Source organism: Scardinius erythrophthalmus (genome assembly GCF_964197995.2).
Source record: "Scardinius erythrophthalmus genome assembly, chromosome: 2".
Classification (NCBI taxonomy): Eukaryota; Metazoa; Chordata; class Actinopteri; order Cypriniformes; family Leuciscidae; genus Scardinius; species Scardinius erythrophthalmus.
Window position 1 is genome coordinate 35,186,456 of NC_138222.1, and position 18,285 is coordinate 35,204,740.

The following is an 18,285-nucleotide window of genomic DNA, read 5'->3' on the forward strand; positions in this document are numbered from 1 at the left end:
TTGTAAGGGACGCAAAAGGCACCGATTTCACGGAATCACCCATACAATGTTTAACACTTCCGTAATATTCTTACTGAAAGTAACTTTTAAACTTGGTTAGTTTCCTTTTGATGCTCAATGGTTGAGTGAGGAGCTTTGCAGATGATTATTATTGCCAGAGATGGGCATAAATACATGTAAATGTATTTAAAATGCAAAAACAAAATACTGTGTGAAAAAATTTATTTAAAGGTGAACTAAGTAACTTTTTTATCTTAACCGAACAGCTTCGGAGTCATTGGAATGGTTATATGACTGTTTTCGGGTTAAATGGTGGTCTTCTCGCACCCCCCGAGCGCCTGTGAGCGGAAAAACCACACTTGCAACTTTAACCCTCTGGGCTTCTTCGTCCAAAAACGACCGAAAACTTGAACGTTTCGGATTGTTTAATTTTTTTTGCTTCATTGGATGGGGGTGAAACTTGGTGAATTTTGTTGTATTACCTATATGAACACACAAAAAAATCAAGGAGATGATTCTGATATGTTAAAGGGTGGTAAAAAAAAAGTCACACTTAGCTTCCTCCCGGTCAAAAACGGGCGACATAGGAAATGAATGGGAAATACGAAAAAAATAGGAAAACTCAGAGAAACTTTTGGTGGTAGAAGCTACAGATCAGCCACTGTGCTGAAAAAAGTGTACAGCAATGAAGGGGTGACACTCTAAAACATCAAGAGTGCAAATAAGACACCCCCCCCCACCCCACACACACAAACACACAGAGAGAAATGAACTGGTAAGACTGAAACAGCAAATTTTGCCCCAAACTATATAAAAATTATATAATCATAATAACTCCAAAACTATAGCAAGGAGAGTCAAAAGGTAGGTATCGTTTGAAAGAACTCTTTTTAAATTTTTTGAAAATATAAATTACATTACATTTGGACATTGTCCTGCCAAGAAACGGCGGATAAAAGACAATATATATATATATATATATATATACTTTTTATTATGATTTTGCATATCTTTCTTATTTGTCATGGAATAACTCAGGAAGGAAATAAGGTAGGAGGAAAATTCTTTTTTAGTGAAGTCCCCCTACATGTTAGCTGCATCTGGATAAAAAATAATAATTTTTGGATAAAGGAATCAAAAGTTACAGCATTTGGAAAAGAGATAGCCTTTTTGTACAGTCTTTGACACCCCCTCATGGGCAATTTTTTCTCCATGAAGAATATCTTGTCATAAAAGCAATAGATTATGTTAATTTTGGGCTCATTTTAATTGTAATAATATGCTGTAAAAAATGAAGTGCCATTTTCAATTATCTGAGAATGTTTCATTAGCTGTATGATGTTTTTGACACATTGCAGTACATTATTTTATAGATTCTGAAAAAAAAAAGAAATTCTATGTATCAGCAAATAACTCAGCAATACTTAAGAGTTTTTCAAAGTGGATACATTCACTGTAAAGTTCAGACTCTAAGCTTTCAAATGACATCAACTTTGTGTTAATCAAGGCAAGATTTTCGAAAAATATGGTAATGAATATTTTCGCAGCTAGGTGGCGCCTGCTGGCGGTACACTCGGTTTTAGAGGGATTACTCAGCACTCACACTTACTCATGCATTAAAAAGCTGAGATCCTAAGCTTTAAAATGATATATAATTTGTGTTGTTCCATTCAGTGGTTGCTTAGTAATATTTGTTTTCTTTCCGAATGGGAATAAATCAAATAAATAAATAAAAAAGCTATAGGCCGCCTATAGGCGGTTATAGGACATGACACATATTTATACATTTTGAAGCCACTAGATGGCGCTCTTCTCACTTGAATTTTTTTTTTTTTAAGGCCTGCACTCTATTTTGATGTTGAAAAATAAAATAAAATAAATAAAATAAAAATATATATATTAATTCTAATGGAAAAAATAGCTCATAAAAATTATATAATTAATGCAAAGTATCATAAAAAATTCTACAAATTCTAAATAATAATCAGAAAACATTATAGAACAAAAATATATTTGATTGGTTATCCTGGGCAAAAGTTAAGTAAAATTTTAAGGCTTCGTCCGTTTTTGGGGGAGGAAGCTAAGTGTAACCCATTTACGAAGAAGCGGCCGCAGCGTCAGAAAGTTTCGCTTGATATCAGGTCTCGCGATGTAACACATTGCTTTACGGCACTGCACGCATACACTATCTAAACATTTATATGCTAGCCTTCAGTTTATTATACATACCTCAGTGGACATGGCTCCGTGCGTTCGCCGGGTTCTTTGAAAACAAATGCACAGGACCAGCGGGAGAAGATGGTGGGGGGCGAGTCGCCAACGAGTTTTGACAACAGTGTTGTCAAATATTTATTTCGAAGCTGTAGGGGGAGCTCTATAGAGAAACCCGCGAAGAAATCGGCAAAGCTGCATAATGCTGCTTTAAATGTATTTAAATACAAATTACATTTGATTTTAAAATTTTATTTGCATATCAAATACATATTTTAAATACATGTATCTGAAATACTGCCCATCCCTGGTTATTGCATTAAGTCGCTGATCGTTTACAAAAAGGTGCGGTAGAGGTCGTCAAACTAGAGGCAGGCCTTTGTGTTTATTATGAAAAAAGAAATAACGTACTTGGATTTATCGAGTTTGTGTCCAACAATGGTTCAGTTCACATGGCTTTCCACTGAGCGGTACGGTACGGTACGCATTTATTTGCGTTTCCACTATCAAAAGTTGTGAATGGTACCAAAATGCCGAACCATACCGTACCACTTTTTAGGTACCCTTCCATTGGGGTACCTAGCACAGTGGAACGGTACTAAAAGGTGGAGCTAGACTCACTGCAGGACGTTGATTGGTTGACAGGGAATCGTCACTTGCGCTACAAGGGGAATGACAACATAAGAAGCGCCATTTTTTAATATACAGTTTAATATAATACTACTGTTACTGTGTCACGAAATGTAATTTTAAAAGTTTTTCAGGTGAGAATGTAGTTGTTTAAAGCTCAAATCTGTGGTTTATTTATAAAGATGATTTTTTTTTCCCCCGGTTGTGAGATCCATGCGATCAGCGGGCGCTCAGCGCTCATGTTTCCCGGCTGGATAAGCCTTTCCTCGGCTAGTTCTTCTGACGTTCGCCGCTGACTCCGACGGTAGTGGTTAAACATGAGATATAATTCGTCTTGTGTAGACCTAATGGGCGATCTTTGGTCTCGTGAATATATAATTCGTTCCCTGTCAATCGTTTTGGCTGAGGGCTAAGTTTAGTTTCATATTAACGTTATAGGCTATTTGTATTTAACTTTACTGTTGTAAAGTTAGACTAGAGCGCTGCATTTGGATATTTGACTGAATTGTTTGCTTTATGTCTTATTGTTTAGCTTCTTGTACCTTTTACTTAAACTTTTATATTGGCTATTATTGATAAAACTGAAATTTTACAAAAAGAAATATAGTTTCTTGTCATTTTTTTATTACAAGATTATCACTGATGTTTATTGCAACATTTGTACAAATGCATATATTGCCTGAAATGTGTTTAATTTTTTTTTTAAACGAAAATAGGTAACGTTAGGGTTGTGTTTTAAATTTCGTTTTGTTATAAAAAAGAATAACGAATAACGTGCAGTGAATAATCAATATGCGTTGCGCATGAACCACATTTGTGTCCCTATAATGTTTAATTTATTTAAATGAAAACGAAAAGAGGCAGAGTGGTGTTTTATAACATATTTCGTTTTATTGTTGCTTAAAGGAGACATATCATGCTTTTAAATCGTTCCTTTTTACATATAAATCATACATTTGTAGTCTATATAAAGCGGAACTGCAATGCTTGGGTCTGAATTCCTCATTATTATAGCTCCACAGGCCCCTTTTCTACCCCTTTTCTGATGTGCGTCTGAGAGCAACTCGTTTTGGTGCGGTCTCTTTAAATACAATTGAGACACTTCATACCCCGCCCCCTCTCCAGGTTGCAGAGATCACACTCGGTTCAACTCCACCCCGTTCGGCCATTTTTGTAGTTTGATAGCAGAGATACGATTATCTAGCGGCACAGAAACTTTTTATTCACACGTTATTAAAATGTCAACAATAGAAGACTTGTCCAGCCAGCCTTACATGTTCGAGCCAGAGTCGGAGCCGGAGCGAGATGAAAATGAAGACGACGAACCTGCAGAACAACGTCTTCATATGGATGTATCGCAATGGTGTGTTACTGTATTTACACATGAAACTTTGGTCTTCCGACCTTTTACCACTGTGTCGATTTATTTTGATTAATATGTGCGAGGGAGAGAGAGCAAGACAGCGTCTAGTTTGGAGACGGTGTCTTGTTTACACTTTCGCCTGTCTCCGAAGAGAGAGAGAGAGCGCGCGCGCGCGCGACCGGGTATCTCTCTCTCTGCTCGTTCTTTCAGTTAAACATGCGCCCTGTCCACAGTCTATGGCCCTGTCACAAGCGCGGCAGTTCATCTACATTAGACGGTGTAATGAAGCGTGTGGGTTACTACATCCAACAACCGAACATTTTAACTTACCCTCTCGTAACTTCTGCATCTTTTAGCTTGGACTACAAAATTGCAGCGAGAAATAAAAATGGCGGATTGCTCGAAGTGTTGGGCTGGAAGTCAATGTCCTTATTTGGCAGTTCCGCTGCAAATACTGTGACGTAATAGTTCACAAAACGTGAAAGATAACAGAAAAAAACATAAAAACAAAACATAAAGATATCAACGAAGCACCTGAAGAGAATAATTTTAACTTTTCTGTACTTCTAAACACTCCAAATATACAGCAAAATGCATTTAAGGGCTAAAAAAGTGGATTTAGCATGATATGTCCCCTTTAAAATGTACATACAGAGTGACAGAGATAACCGGAGTAGCAGAGCGAGCTGAGTGACGCTTTTAAGAACGCGCTGTACCATTTGCATGTAGGAGTCGCACATGGCAAGTACAAACTTTGTGTACTTGATATTGAGAAAAGCCTAATGTCGGCGCTTGTCTTCTTGTGACAAATATGTCGAGGAGCAAGAACAAGATCTGCTGTATGTCATCCATTGTAGTTTACTATGTTCTTCTTCGCGCGAAAATGACGTAGATCGAAACACCACGCCTATCAAGTAAGGGTACTGTTGGCAGTGGAAACGCTAGCCAGATCATGGTTAACAGACCCGAACCGTACCGTACTGTACCGTACCGTACTGCTCAGTGGAAACGAGCCAATAGTGCGGGTTTTCTGAGAATGCGGTTACTATGATATAGGGTACTAGTAAAATATAGAATGCGCGTGTTGTTATTCCAGCAAATAACCGAATTGTGTATGATTGTAACCACGAGGACTCAGATAGCAGCTACAGGTTTAATAAAGATAACCACCACCACCAGAAGTGCTGCGCAGCGCATAGTGCGAAGCTCGAGGCATTGTCATGACAACGACATCAACACGAACTATTTCCAACAACAGCTAGCTAGCTAGGCTAGTATGTGTTGTGCTATCGCACGGGATACACAGGTGAGTTTCGAGAGCACAAAGTTGACTCTTGATTCAATATTTGATATTCAAAACGCACTCTTATGTCATATGATGGCCTATTCAGACTGATTTGTCGTGCTGTATGTGACAGATAGCCTACTTTACATTGCAGGAACCATGAGTTCGCAGGGCTCTCCAGTAAAGGTGTATATTCGCATCCGACCCACAGCCAATTTTGCGCACGAGCTTATCGAATGCCTACCTGACCAGCAGGTATGCAATGTGCCAACATTTATCTTTTGTCTAAATGTTCTTAATTGTTAAATGAACTAATCTGTGAAGTTGGTCTTGTATTGCTTCTTAAAGCCTTCTGTTTTTTTTATTACTTTAACGAAATACAAAACATGCCAAAATAAACACAAAACATAATACAATTCCAACAAATCTAAATAGCTGCAAAAACATAACTACTATTAAACATTATTAAAAAAAACTAAGACAGAAAAAATATTACATTTTGTTATGCATACATTTTAAGTAGTTTAAGAAGAATAAGAGGATTCTTTTTTTTTTAATTGAACTAAAATTAAAAAAAGAAAAGAAAAAAGGCATATTTTATAATTTAGCCAAACATGAAGGTCGTTAAATGTACATAAAATACTGTTCAAATAAGCTTTTAAAACATTATTATTACAACTTTCCTCCAGAAATGTAATACCAGACATGATTCAATTACTTTTGGGGATCACAGGTGAATAACACAATGCACCTTTAACCAACTGAGCCAAACCCACAGGAAACGTGCCCACATAAAACAGACGCTAATGTGATGCTAATGTTTAAGAATGCTTACCCCTGTCCCTCTCTTTATCTCTGAGACTTTGAGAGTACAGTCCAAGAAAGGAAAGAGGAACAATCATCAGAGCTCATGGTTATTTCAGCTGAATGGAGTGCTGCACAATGTGTCACAAGAGGACATCTATGATGGTGTAGCCCGGAGTGTAGTGCTGGGAACCTTTGGGGGCTACAATGGTTGGTCATTCAAATGCATATGTATCATATCTGAAATCACAAGCATTTACAGAGGCAGTTTATACTTTGAAATAAAATGTTTAGGAAAGCCATTTGTGTGTTTAGGTACAATAATGTGCTTTGGGCAAACTGGAGCGGGGAAAACATACACTATGACAGGTGCTGCAGAGACTTACAAACAGAGAGGCATCATTCCTCGAGCCCTACAGGAGGTGATCGAGACCCACGAAAAAGAAGAACATAGTCAACGTTTTAGCTCTTATGGCTAATAAACCATCTCTTAATTCCTCAGGTTTTCCAGGAGGTGGCGGATCGTGTAGATCATTCATTCTCTGTTCACCTTTCTTTTCTGGAAATCTATAATGAGACAATAGTGGACTTGCTCTCCAGCTTAAAGCATGGAAAAGGTTCACACAGTGGAGTCTTAACTGTGGTAGAAGAACCAGGAGGTGGAGTCTCAGTCAAAGGATTGTCTTTGCATCTGGTTCACAATGAAGAGGAGGCTCTTAACCTGCTTTTTGAGGTAAGAGGTAAAGTCACAAGGTCATTGATCAGCTTATAAAAAACAAAACAAAACATGAATGCATAATTATTTAATCAAAAGGTCTATTTCCAGTAAACCGAAATCTTATCAGGTTGTGTTTGCCCTGTTAAGGGCAAAGGTTTGTTCTTATCTTTCATCATTTCTGTTGACAAATTGCCTAATGACAAATAATACGATATAACCGCCACCAGAGAATCTCCATTAAAGACCTATGAAAGAATGACAAAAACATTAATGTTTGCCCACATGGGCAAGAGCAACATTCAGAATTGGATTTTCATATTTTCATTACAGATTTAGACGAAATAGGCACATCTGTGATAAATAACACTGATCTCACTGCACTGACAGGGGGAGATGAACAGAATTATTGGAGAACATGCCCTTAATAAACATTCCTCCAGGTCTCACTGCATATTTACCGTCCACATTGAGGTAAGTGCCTGAAATATACTGAACATAAGATAAAAAAAAAAATCGGTGGTATTTTTTGCATATGTGTTTGTGTGTGGCATAGTCTCGCTGTCGCACACTGTCAGAAGCAAAATACATCACCTCTAAACTGAACCTGGTGGACCTGGCGGGATCTGAGAGACTTAGCAAAACTGGGGTCAGTTCATTTCTCCTCTCATCATTAGAGTTTAGTGTGCAGTTAGCAGTGCACTGTTGAAAAGTTCAGCATTGTTTGCACTAATTTGTTAATCGTGGCAAGCTCCTCAAATGCATACAGTTTCCAATTTTTTCACTCTACTTTTTGTCTTTTACTCCAGTCAGAGGGTCAAGTCCAAATGGAGGCAATGTATATCAACAAGTCCCTTTCTTTCCTGGAGCAGGTCATTTTGGCTCTAGCTGACAGTCGTAGGGAACATGTTCCCTTTAGACAGTGCAAACTTACCCATGCTCTCAAAGACTCACTTGGTTAGTGTGCTTAACAATTATTCCCATAGAAGTTTACCAACAAACCAACATTAGTTATTAGAATTTGAGCTAGCTTTAAGTATTCAGCCACAGAACATCAGCATGTAAACATTCATTTTGAACATTGGGAAAATCTTAATTTATGTAAGTTAATGATTTATCTCTGGCTCAACTGTACCTACACAGGAGGAAACTGTAACACAGTGCTTGTGGCAAACGTATACGGTGAAGGGGCACAAATCGAAGAGACGGTGAGATGTTTTTATTATAAATCCACTGAGACATGTCTGTTAAGTCTAGAAAACCCACACAGCTTCTTTGTTTTTTTGGTTCTTTTGGCAGCTTTCAACTCTTCGCTTTGCCACCAGAATGAAATGTGTGAAGACAAAGCCGGTAATCAATGAACATGTCGACCCAGTGGTAAGACTTTGTTCATGTGTATTACAAAGCTAATACTCTAAATCCTCTTATAATAATACATCTAAAAAAGATTCATCTGCACATTCAATTAATGTGTAACAGTTTAGTGCAGAAAATCCTTTCATATGTGAATGTTTATCAAGCTTCAGGTGCAAAGACTAGAGAAAGAAATCCAGTTTCTTAAGGAGGAGCTGTCTATGTGTAACAGACTGGTGAGTACAAACACGTGCACATTCAGAATCTGTGCCTTTCACACACAACACAATTACCACATCAACAAATGAACGCCGCATTCTGGTTTCCCAAGCTTCGACTTTGGTCCACATGGTCATTTTAATGTCCTCCTTACTCGTAGACTAATCGGGTTTCTAATGAGATCCTGTCGGAAACCCAGGTGGAGGAAGTGAGGAGTCAGGTGCAGAGATACCTGTCTGGATCACTGCCTGAGATTCCGGTAAACACCATACTATAGTTTATACATCAGTGCTTCAGATATGCAAGTTTACCTTTTCTTGAATTAATCTAATTTTTTTAAGAACTGAATAAACGATTTAATGTTTCAGGTTGTTAGCATTACACAAATCCAAGAGGTGTTTGCCCAGTTCAAAAAAGTGGTGCTGTAAGTACAGTTACCTCTTCATCAACAATTTAACATATTTATAATGGAAGTCAATATAATTATGTTTGAATGTGTATATATATATATGTATTAAATAGGGAGCAGCAAACGAAATTGCGAGAGCAACTCTATCCGAGAAATGCTCGTGTAGAGAAAGACATGAACACACCACCATTTACTGTTGCAGAGGTTAGTGCTATACAGATATTCAGTAGACAACAATACTTCAGTAAGAACAGAAAAGGACGTCACATGCCTCATGAACTCTGCTACAGGCGCAGGGGTCTGTTTGTGCTGTTGGAAAGGTGGAGAGCTGTGGATATGGCCTTGGTTTAGCTAAATCTTCACAGAGACATCAACGAGAAGTGTCACCTAAACCAAGTAAAGCAAGAAAAGACAAACAGATCAGCAGGTGACATCTTATTTCCCTAATGCTTGAGGCCCGATATGACAAATGTGAGCAAATAACTAAGCATCCATGTTTAGATTTAGAGTCTTGTTATGGCTGGAATACACTGCACAACTTTTTTAAAAATCTGAACACAATTATTAGGAAACATGCAGGGACATCTAAGCATGCCGACTTTGTAAATGGTTACAGAGGAAAAACTAGGCATGATTGAGGATCACACACTACCAGAACACAATAAACTCTAACAGAAACACTTGATTTTCTGTGAAATGTCAACTCCAACTGCTCAAAATCTGCAGACTGCGCTGACTTTCAGCAACTACGTTTAGTCAGCTCTGTTCTTTGTCAATAGACATCTAGACATGATGAAAGACAGTATGATGTCTTTGTGTCAGTCTATCCAGAGACATTTTTCTAGGAATGCACATTTTGGTATTTAATTTGATAAAGATTAAACGACAAAATAATACATGACAATCGTATTTGACAAATTTGTCATTCTAGAAATAATTTACACTTAAAAGGCCATTCCAGTACACCATTTGTAAAAACCAAAACCTCACCATAAACTACAAGAGCATTTGGAGTTAAGAGAAATGGACTACTAGGCTGTAAATTGTGCTTTAAATCTTATCTTGAACAGAAAGGAAGGAGCAATGAGCCCGTGGCCTGTGGAAAACACAACTGTAGAAGCCGCACAGCCTCTAAACATGAGTGAATCTGGCATGACCACACAAGAGCCCCAACGACAAGATCCAAAACAACAACAACAACAACAACAACACAGAACTGAGTAAGTTCCTTACATACATCAGCAGCACCTGTAAGCTTGAGGGGACCTCTGCTGACAGGTACCAAGTAACGCAGGTACTAATAAATATGAACGTCAGCTTACATTAATATAAAAATTCATTTCTCAGCTCTCCTCCGCCCAAAGCGGAGGCATTTGAAGATTTCAAAGCAGAACGGGGAAGTGAGATTAACCGCATACTAAAGGAGAACAAGGCTGTGCTGTTGGACCGCACGTCCCAATTACGCACACTCACTGATGTCATCAATGTGACTAAACGGGATCTTGACAATATTACATATGAACTGCGACAGTTCAGAGAGCGAAGACAAAGCCAGGGTGAGCATTACATGATGTAAAAATGAGCTCCTTTCTAAATGAGATGTAGTAATCGTATGAAGCTGAAGCCATTGGTTTTATAGGTCAGTTTGTGAGTGCGGAGGGGGAGCCTGTGATGGAAGAGGCTGAACTAGCTCTATTGATGCAGCTAAAAGAGCTGAAGAACCGTTATAGACGAGCCTATGAGGACCTCAGATGCACAAAGACGGAAGTCAGCTACTGTCAGCACCTGGTGAATCAGTGCCGCACACGGCTGCTAACAGGTGACTTCCTGTAGTTCTCTACACAACATGTAGTTCCGCTTGTTTCCAGGCTTTTGGTTAGAATTTCAAAACCTCCACCAATTCAGATAGCTATTGTTGTAATCTATGATTGTCAACATTTTGTGACAAAAATGTATCTAAATTTACTTTCCTGATCTATCCAGATGTTTCCATAGTTGTACTTACCACACCTCACTTATGTTCATCCTTCTCTAAAATCAGTAATGCACTTTTGTTTTGTGCTTGGCAGAGTTTGAGAGCTGGTACAATGAGTCTTTCCTGTTGCCGGATGAAGTGCTGTCAGTCTTGGAGGCCGGACCATTTAGGCCAGGTCACATACCTGTGGACAAAGCTTTAGCTCTGGTCAGTAAGAGTCACACATATGCTCACGAAGGCCGTGACACTTGAGACCCGAGTGTTACTGAGTGTACTTTTTTTTTTTTGGAAGACATTTTATTCAGCGATGCAATCAATTTATCAAGAGATTTACATTATTACAAAAGATCTAGTTTTCAAATTGAAAACTTTTAAACTGTATATTAATCAAAAGTATTGCAGTTTCCACAAAAATATTAAGCATCACGACTGTTTTCAACATTGATAATGACATTAAATGTTTCTTGAGCAACAAGTCAGCATATTAGAATGATTTCTGAAGGATCATGTGACACTGAGTAACGATGCTGAAAATTCAGCTTTGCAATCACAGGAATAAATTCAATTTAAAAATATATTCAAATAGAAAACAGTTATTTTAAATAGTACAAATATTTCACAAAATTGTTTTACTGTTTGATTATATAAATACAGCCTTGGTGAGCATAAGAGACTAAACATCTAAAACACACACACACACACACACACACAAAAAAAACACTTACAGACCCCAAACATTTAAATGGTAATAGATATACATTAAATGGCACTACTCATTTTGATATGATTACATAAACTGTATATTTTCTAAAAACTGTTAGCACATGCTTCCTAGTAATTCTTAAAACATTGCTGTTTTAACAAGGATGTGATTTTAATTTCTGAGTGAAGATCTCTGGCTCCACTGTAGCACCTGAAACACCTCATGATTTTAAATATTTGTGGTACATGATGTAATGACACTCGTGTAAAATGTGTGAGGCTCGTTCAAGTGTGACCGTGTCAGATGTTGTATTACTGGACAGATGGAGGATGATGAAGAGCACTGTGATACTCTGTGTCACAAGCTGCAGGCAGACAGTTCCAGTGCTGTGTCATTTTATAATGCCTACAACAGGACTCTACAGAGGGTAAGACACACTACACCTGATACTAGCTTTCATTACTCAGCACTCAAATAATACTGAATGCAATGCTAAATGTATGCAACAATATAATGAAGACATCTTGTCTTTACAGAGGGGAAGCAGACAGGCTTCTCAGAGTCCAGACTCAGTGAGAGGCAGCAGGAGTAAGATAAAACTCCGTCCTATTCTCTCAATCATCTGATGAAGGCGTCTCAGTCGCTCAGTCTCACTCTTTACACTTTCTGAAGCACGTTTCCATGGATGTTTGAAATCGGTAGAACATGAAAACACCTGCTATCTGAAAGCTGCTTGTGCTGTGTAATGTGCAAATCTGTATTGTTCAAACACAAAGACAATCTGTCTAGAAAATGTTTGTACTGCGTATTTTTGACTGTACGTTGTTATTGGTATGTACTCGTTACACACGACAGTATATTTCTCCACTTTAAGAAAACATCACTTTGCGCTAATCAGAGGCAAAAACAACCTCAGTACATCAGGTTGTTAAATGAAAAGTAAACTTTATTATTCCTGAACCACAAAATAGACTTCTTTGGTTGTACAAATTCACTAGTTACAGTCCTGAATGAGCTCTATTCCCAGACCTTTTGTCCCACCCTCCCATTTAGCAAAAAACAAACAAACAAACAAACAAAAATCCTCCCCACCAAGACAGGAAAACAATAAGAGAGCTCAAACTCTTTTGCTCTGAAAAAGTAAAAATGTAGTGAATCCCATTATCTCATTGGTTACAGAAAACCAACTTTTTTTTTTCTCTCAAACTACATTAAAAAAGAATCAATGATGAGCAATCCCAAACTGTTATTAACCAAAACTGAATTTCAGTCAATGAGAGCAACACAAAAGCTAAGATTAGTAAAATAAAATAAAAAAGATTATTTAATATGTTTGACAGGTTCATTGGGACACAGTGTTGATGGCAGCCAGGGTGGTGAACAACTGATTTGATAACAGTGAAATAAAGCATGTTTATTTGAAGGAATAATAAAAGTATATCGTCTTAGTCCTCACACAGGATTGACACTAAAATTGCAATAAGCAATAAACCAATATACACACAGGGATCAGTCAGTCAAGACCCTGGTAGAATCATCTACACCCTCCAGACTTTAGTTTGGTCTTGGGGCAGAAAGGCTCAGATTCAACTCTGATTTTTGCTGCTTTTTTTTTTTTTTAAAGCATTTATACATTATTCACAAAATGAGCTTTTTAGTGGCTTTATAAGTTCAACGAATTAAAATGTAGATTAGAAAACACCTACTACCTTCACACACCTGGCAAGAGCAAGAGAAAGAAAAGATATGAGGAAGATTTGCAGATGTTAATAGAGACCAATTGTTCTCAGATGATTTGATTGCCTCCTCGCACTCCCAAAATGGTACCAAATGTTTATGGAGAGTTGAGTGTTTGTCAGTGTGAAATTCTCCACTCTGGTCACTCAGTGTAGTAAAGGGAATGATTCAATTTATAGATATACAACATGGCCCAGAACAAGGAGTAGAAAAAAAAAATGGAGAACGCATTTTAGGTGATTTAGAGCACCAAAAGAACAAAAAAAAAAAGTCTTCATTTTACTCTCCCAGTCCAGCCAAGGAAGACTAGAGATTAATCAAAAGGTTTAGAATGACGCTACTCAATATAGTAGGTCAGTCTTTATGATATGGCATGATCATACACATTCCGAAAAGGTCTAGAACAGATCTTTGAATTAGGTCAGACGCAACCTTTCAAAAATATTACATTCATTTGCATCACCTTAAAAGAGAATTCTGTTTTGAAACTGATATGGATATAAAATGGAAATAAAGCTTTATGCCAAGGCCTCGTTTTCAATCTTAAAATGTTGCGTGCAAGAAAATGTATACCAATCCCAAAATTCATCACAAAATAACAAGTAATCAGCTTATACACATGTCAAAAAGCCTCAATTTGTTCCTCTATTGTACTGGATTCCCATAGATTAAAAACAGTATATTACATTAATAAATTACATTTAAAATGAATAAAATCTTTTCTTTCTGATAGTGAATTAAAACAACAAAAGTGAAATTCTGGCTTACATGGGCAGTGAAGGTAGCAGTATGTTGTCTGCAAACTGAATGTCCCAAAACATGAAGACGGATACATTTAAAAATCCCCTTTTCTGCCTTTCCACATTTCGCCCAGAACATTTTCTAGAGAATGTTTTCAAAGTGTTCAGAAAAACCCACAGCATCTCTTAAAACAATTCTGCTTCTAAAATGGTGACAGACAGAAAAATTGAGAAGAATGGGTAAACGAATCAGCCATCCTCTGGACCTTTCATAGCAATCCTTTTCAACTGAAAAGGCAAAGCTAGCATTTGTGAGAAGCCCATCAGCTCAACCTCCCAACCTGTGTTGTCGGCACTGAAATAAGAGTGGTTTAATATCTCTGTACATCTTTTAGTATTAGATGATCACTATGTGTGTTTTATCTTCACAGTTCAGATGCATTAGTGTGTGAGTGTACGGTTACGTGGGCACAGGAGCCTCCAGGCTGCGGCGGCCCTGTCGTAGTTTGCGCTTGTTACTGTAGAGAGCCATCTCCTCTAGAGCAGATGTGGTGGCCACGGGAACTTCTGGATCTACAACTAGAAAATAAAAATGAATGACATTTTATCGTGCAAGAGGAGGAAGAGTCTTTAACGCTGCACATGTAAAGCGCACCTTCAACCACTGAAAATAAGAAATTTGCCATCTCCTAATTGACAGCTTTTATAACAATAACATTGATGCCGCCTTTTATTTACACTTCCAAACCATCCCATTATCTTTAAGCCCCATACCATCCGATTTCAGTTCTAAACCCCCAAACTCCCGCAAAGCAGTGATTCAGGAGAGCCATTCGATGATGCATAAGCTGAAAGGCGGAGCTGCACACCATGCAGAAAAACCCCTGCAGAGCACTGATGACATTTGGGTGCCTTATCAAGACACTGTAATTGAGGTTAGAAGCACACAGATACAAATATATAAGTGTACTCTACAGCAATGTCCTCTTGATTATGAAATTAACACCCAGTTTAATGAAACTTGCAGTGAAAGATCTGTTAGATGTACAAACAACAGGTTCACCAATTTTTCAAAATGTAATAAAACTTAACATTAGGAGCATTTTACCACAGCAGAGAGACTTCAGAATATTGCAGGGTTGTGTTATGCACAACAGGGATGCACAATATATCAGAACTATAACGGTTATTGGTCGATATTAAAGATTTTTTTTTTAAAGAATTTTATCTTATTTCACAGCTCTCTGGACTACTTGATTCTGACTTGTCAGATGTGACATTCCAAATGATGATATTTCCAAATAATGGCCGTCGTCAATAGCAAAACTATAACAGAGAGCTTATATTGCTCTCTCTCTCTTTCATTAAAACTCAACTGGTAACATTACTTATCGACTATTGAAATTGGAGTATTAAAATACTGTAATATTGCTGAAGAGTTCGTATTGTTGCCAGAATGATTGTTTTTTACTATAATGGATTCTAAGATAATAAACAGATAAGATTTTTTCACCTCAAATCAATATGTATGGCCACGTCACCACTTGTTACACAGCTTTTCACCAAATAAGTAATATGACCTTATACCTTAAATGTTTTTTTTTTGTTTTTTTTTTTTACTTGCTGGTTCATCTAAGCTCATGCAAGGAACTCTTTTTCTTTGTGGAAGCTTTAAAAGTGAGCAAATTAAATATTTAAACTAAAATCTATATTTTGCATCCAATTATTTACTAATGTGGCAAGCAGCTGTGTAATAACTGGGATAATGTACATCTAGCCAGTTATGGCAAAAATTATTTAGCAAAAACAACCAAGCTGGATGTACATTATTCCTGACATGTTGGTTGATATTGGATATTTTATAGTGCATGCTCTTTTTCTGTTTTTACATTAAACCGCTCATTTAAGAACAGCAACAACTCAATAACTGTTAAATGTAATCTTAAGCACATTCTCAAAATTGTACTTGTAGCATTTTAAACGATAGAATATGGAACACTGATCGGTTTTCAGCCATAAAAAATAATAATACAAATATCGGTTAAGAAGTTATGTGACTGTGTTGACAACTGCTGTTACACACTACGTCAAACAGAAGGTAGCTGTTTAAATCTTCATCTATTTTAAGACTTATGTTACTGTTTTGGCAAACTACAGCATGTGGCATTACATTCAGATTGCTAAAATTCACATGCAGTTCATGTGGTCAGGCTGTGGTTCAGACACACCTATTTTGAAAAATTGGTAGAACTCTTAATCAAGTAACCTTGAAAGCTCATCTGAACCTCTGTAATTTTGAAGAAATTGCAGATTATCCACCTTTTTCCTAACAAGCCTACCGTGTTTTAGATTATGAAAGACAGTTCAACTTAAAAATACTGAAACATAATTTCAAATCATAAAGTTGCCCTATAAATAATCCTTATTTGTCAGTTTGACTGAATGAGCTGTAAAATTTCCTTTGTGTGCTATTTTCAGACTTCAGGAGAATAACGCAACACCTGGAATTTTTATGTGACATGGTATAACAAGAATATCTACGGAAAGAGCTATTTTCAGTCGCTGCATTCTTTTCCTCCTGATTACATTTTTTTCTTTGTATTCTGCTGTAACAGCATGAAAAAAGACAACATACTGGTCATTTGTGGCCTGCTGTCCCGATTTAATTTACCATATATCCCATGAATAATTCACTGGAATGCACTAATATCTCTTGTTTTTCTCCAAATGCTCAGGGTCTCTTTCCAGGTTTGTTTTCACACGGATGCTTTAAAATGTGATTGTCTCTGCTTTTCACTTTTTCTCTCTATTAGCAGTGTTTACTGTAACGTTTCTAAAGCAGGAAAATACAAGATTTATTATCTGTCAAAATGATGGAAATCATTTTGAAATATCACGCAATGTTCCTACAGTGATATTTAACACGTTCGTAATATTGCTGCGGAAAATCAAGCTTTTGGGGTTATTCCTTGTCTGTTGTAGTAATTTGTTACAACTTTTAAAATTCCTTTTAATGTTCGGTGGTTGAAGGGTGAGTAGAAAAATGTAATCTCATGGTACCCAGTTTTAGAAAAAGCTAATTGCATTCATAGACCGAACCTTTCACTGATTGTTTACAGTTTAATGGAAGTTACTCCCATAATTCGAGCAAAGCGTCATGGGGCTTATTAGAAAAAAGGTGGATAGGTTTAGCCCATAAACAAGTGCAGTACAGCAGGCTTCTTATCAAAAACCAATGCATATGCGCACACACACACACACACACACACACACACACACACACACACTCACACACAAACAGATCTCCTACCAATATTAGAAGAGCATTTATCCAAGGAAGTCACCTGTGTCAAGGGGACAATAACTGTAAGCCAAGTACTAGTGAACACATAAAGATACCCAGTAGACTGAATTCACTCTGAGGATCTTACCAGGGTTACTGGAGGCATCATCCATGAAGCGCACGTCATCACCTGCACCAGGGGACTGCAAGAGAGAGACAGAGCGTAAGAGGAGGAAACGTTCAGTAAGAATTCAACAGCTCATCTTTTCTTTCCTACCCAAAAGACAAATACCAGAGCAAAACAAGACGAGATATTTAGAACGGCACAGTGGTCGGTTGGATCAACAGACTCTAGACATCTGAGCCACAGAGCTGTTCTGGGAGACGCTGCTTGACCTTCACCTGATCAGAAAGCACTTCTGTAGGGGAGCTGCTGCTTCAAAACTGGGGTTAAAACAGCTGCGGACAGACTTACTGAGGGACATCTATCTTAAAATAAGGTCCATAAGGCCTACAAACTTCTCGTGCTCCTCTGTTGAAGATCCAGTTAGATGCTGGTAAAGGATTGGCCTAATGCTGAAAATGTCCCCAAAACACCCACAACAAGCACTTCAAGGATATTTGAGAGACCTTTTCCATCTTTTCCCAAGAATTGGAAGAAAATGTATAACATACTAAGCTCTCTTTAACGCTTTTCAGAGTCTGCTTAAAACTTCACACAACAGTCCCTCCAAAATCTCACAACACAAGCATGCTGAACAAACCTTCACCCCCACCAAAAACACATTGCCAACCAGTTTTTTTTCACCCCCCCCCCACCCCCTGAATAACCCCGAGAACTACATTAAATGATCCCAG

General features: G+C 37.6%; 2 protein-coding genes across 34 annotated transcripts in view; one reads left to right on the forward strand and one right to left on the reverse strand.

Moving 5' to 3' along the window:
- Positions 1 to 5,648: 5,648 nt before the first annotated feature.
- On the forward strand, positions 5,649 to 12,624 carry kif9 (kinesin family member 9; the record flags this gene model as incomplete). The annotated part of the gene is made up of 20 exons (XM_081389625.1): positions 5,649 to 5,744; positions 6,350 to 6,503; positions 6,609 to 6,715; positions 6,796 to 7,026; positions 7,399 to 7,482; positions 7,565 to 7,657; positions 7,818 to 7,965; positions 8,152 to 8,216; positions 8,308 to 8,385; positions 8,529 to 8,597; positions 8,741 to 8,839; positions 8,949 to 9,004; positions 9,103 to 9,193; positions 9,280 to 9,416; positions 10,060 to 10,209; positions 10,337 to 10,545; positions 10,629 to 10,808; positions 11,059 to 11,171; positions 11,990 to 12,094; positions 12,204 to 12,624. 20 exons carry the CDS (start codon positions 5,649 to 5,651, stop codon positions 12,291 to 12,293), a joined length of 2,355 nt encoding a protein of 784 aa, XP_081245751.1. The 3' UTR covers positions 12,294 to 12,624.
- The window catches only part of scrib (scribble planar cell polarity protein), a 106,521-nt gene continuing 100,753 nt past the window's right edge, over positions 12,518 to 18,285 (reverse strand). For 24 of the 33 annotated variants that reach the window (XM_081359486.1, XM_081359495.1, XM_081359474.1 and 21 more), the window contains 2 exons: positions 17,576 to 17,630; positions 12,518 to 14,723 (listed from right to left, as the gene is read on the reverse strand). In XM_081359486.1, coding sequence (XP_081215612.1) covers positions 14,605 to 14,723; positions 17,576 to 17,630 — 174 coding nt within the window. In that variant the 3' untranslated portion in view covers positions 12,518 to 14,604. Of the gene's footprint in view, positions 14,724 to 17,454; positions 17,489 to 17,575; positions 17,631 to 18,285 lie in introns of all 33 variants that reach the window. The other 9 variants (XM_081359489.1, XM_081359487.1, XM_081359484.1 and 6 more) reach the window with 1 other exon arrangement.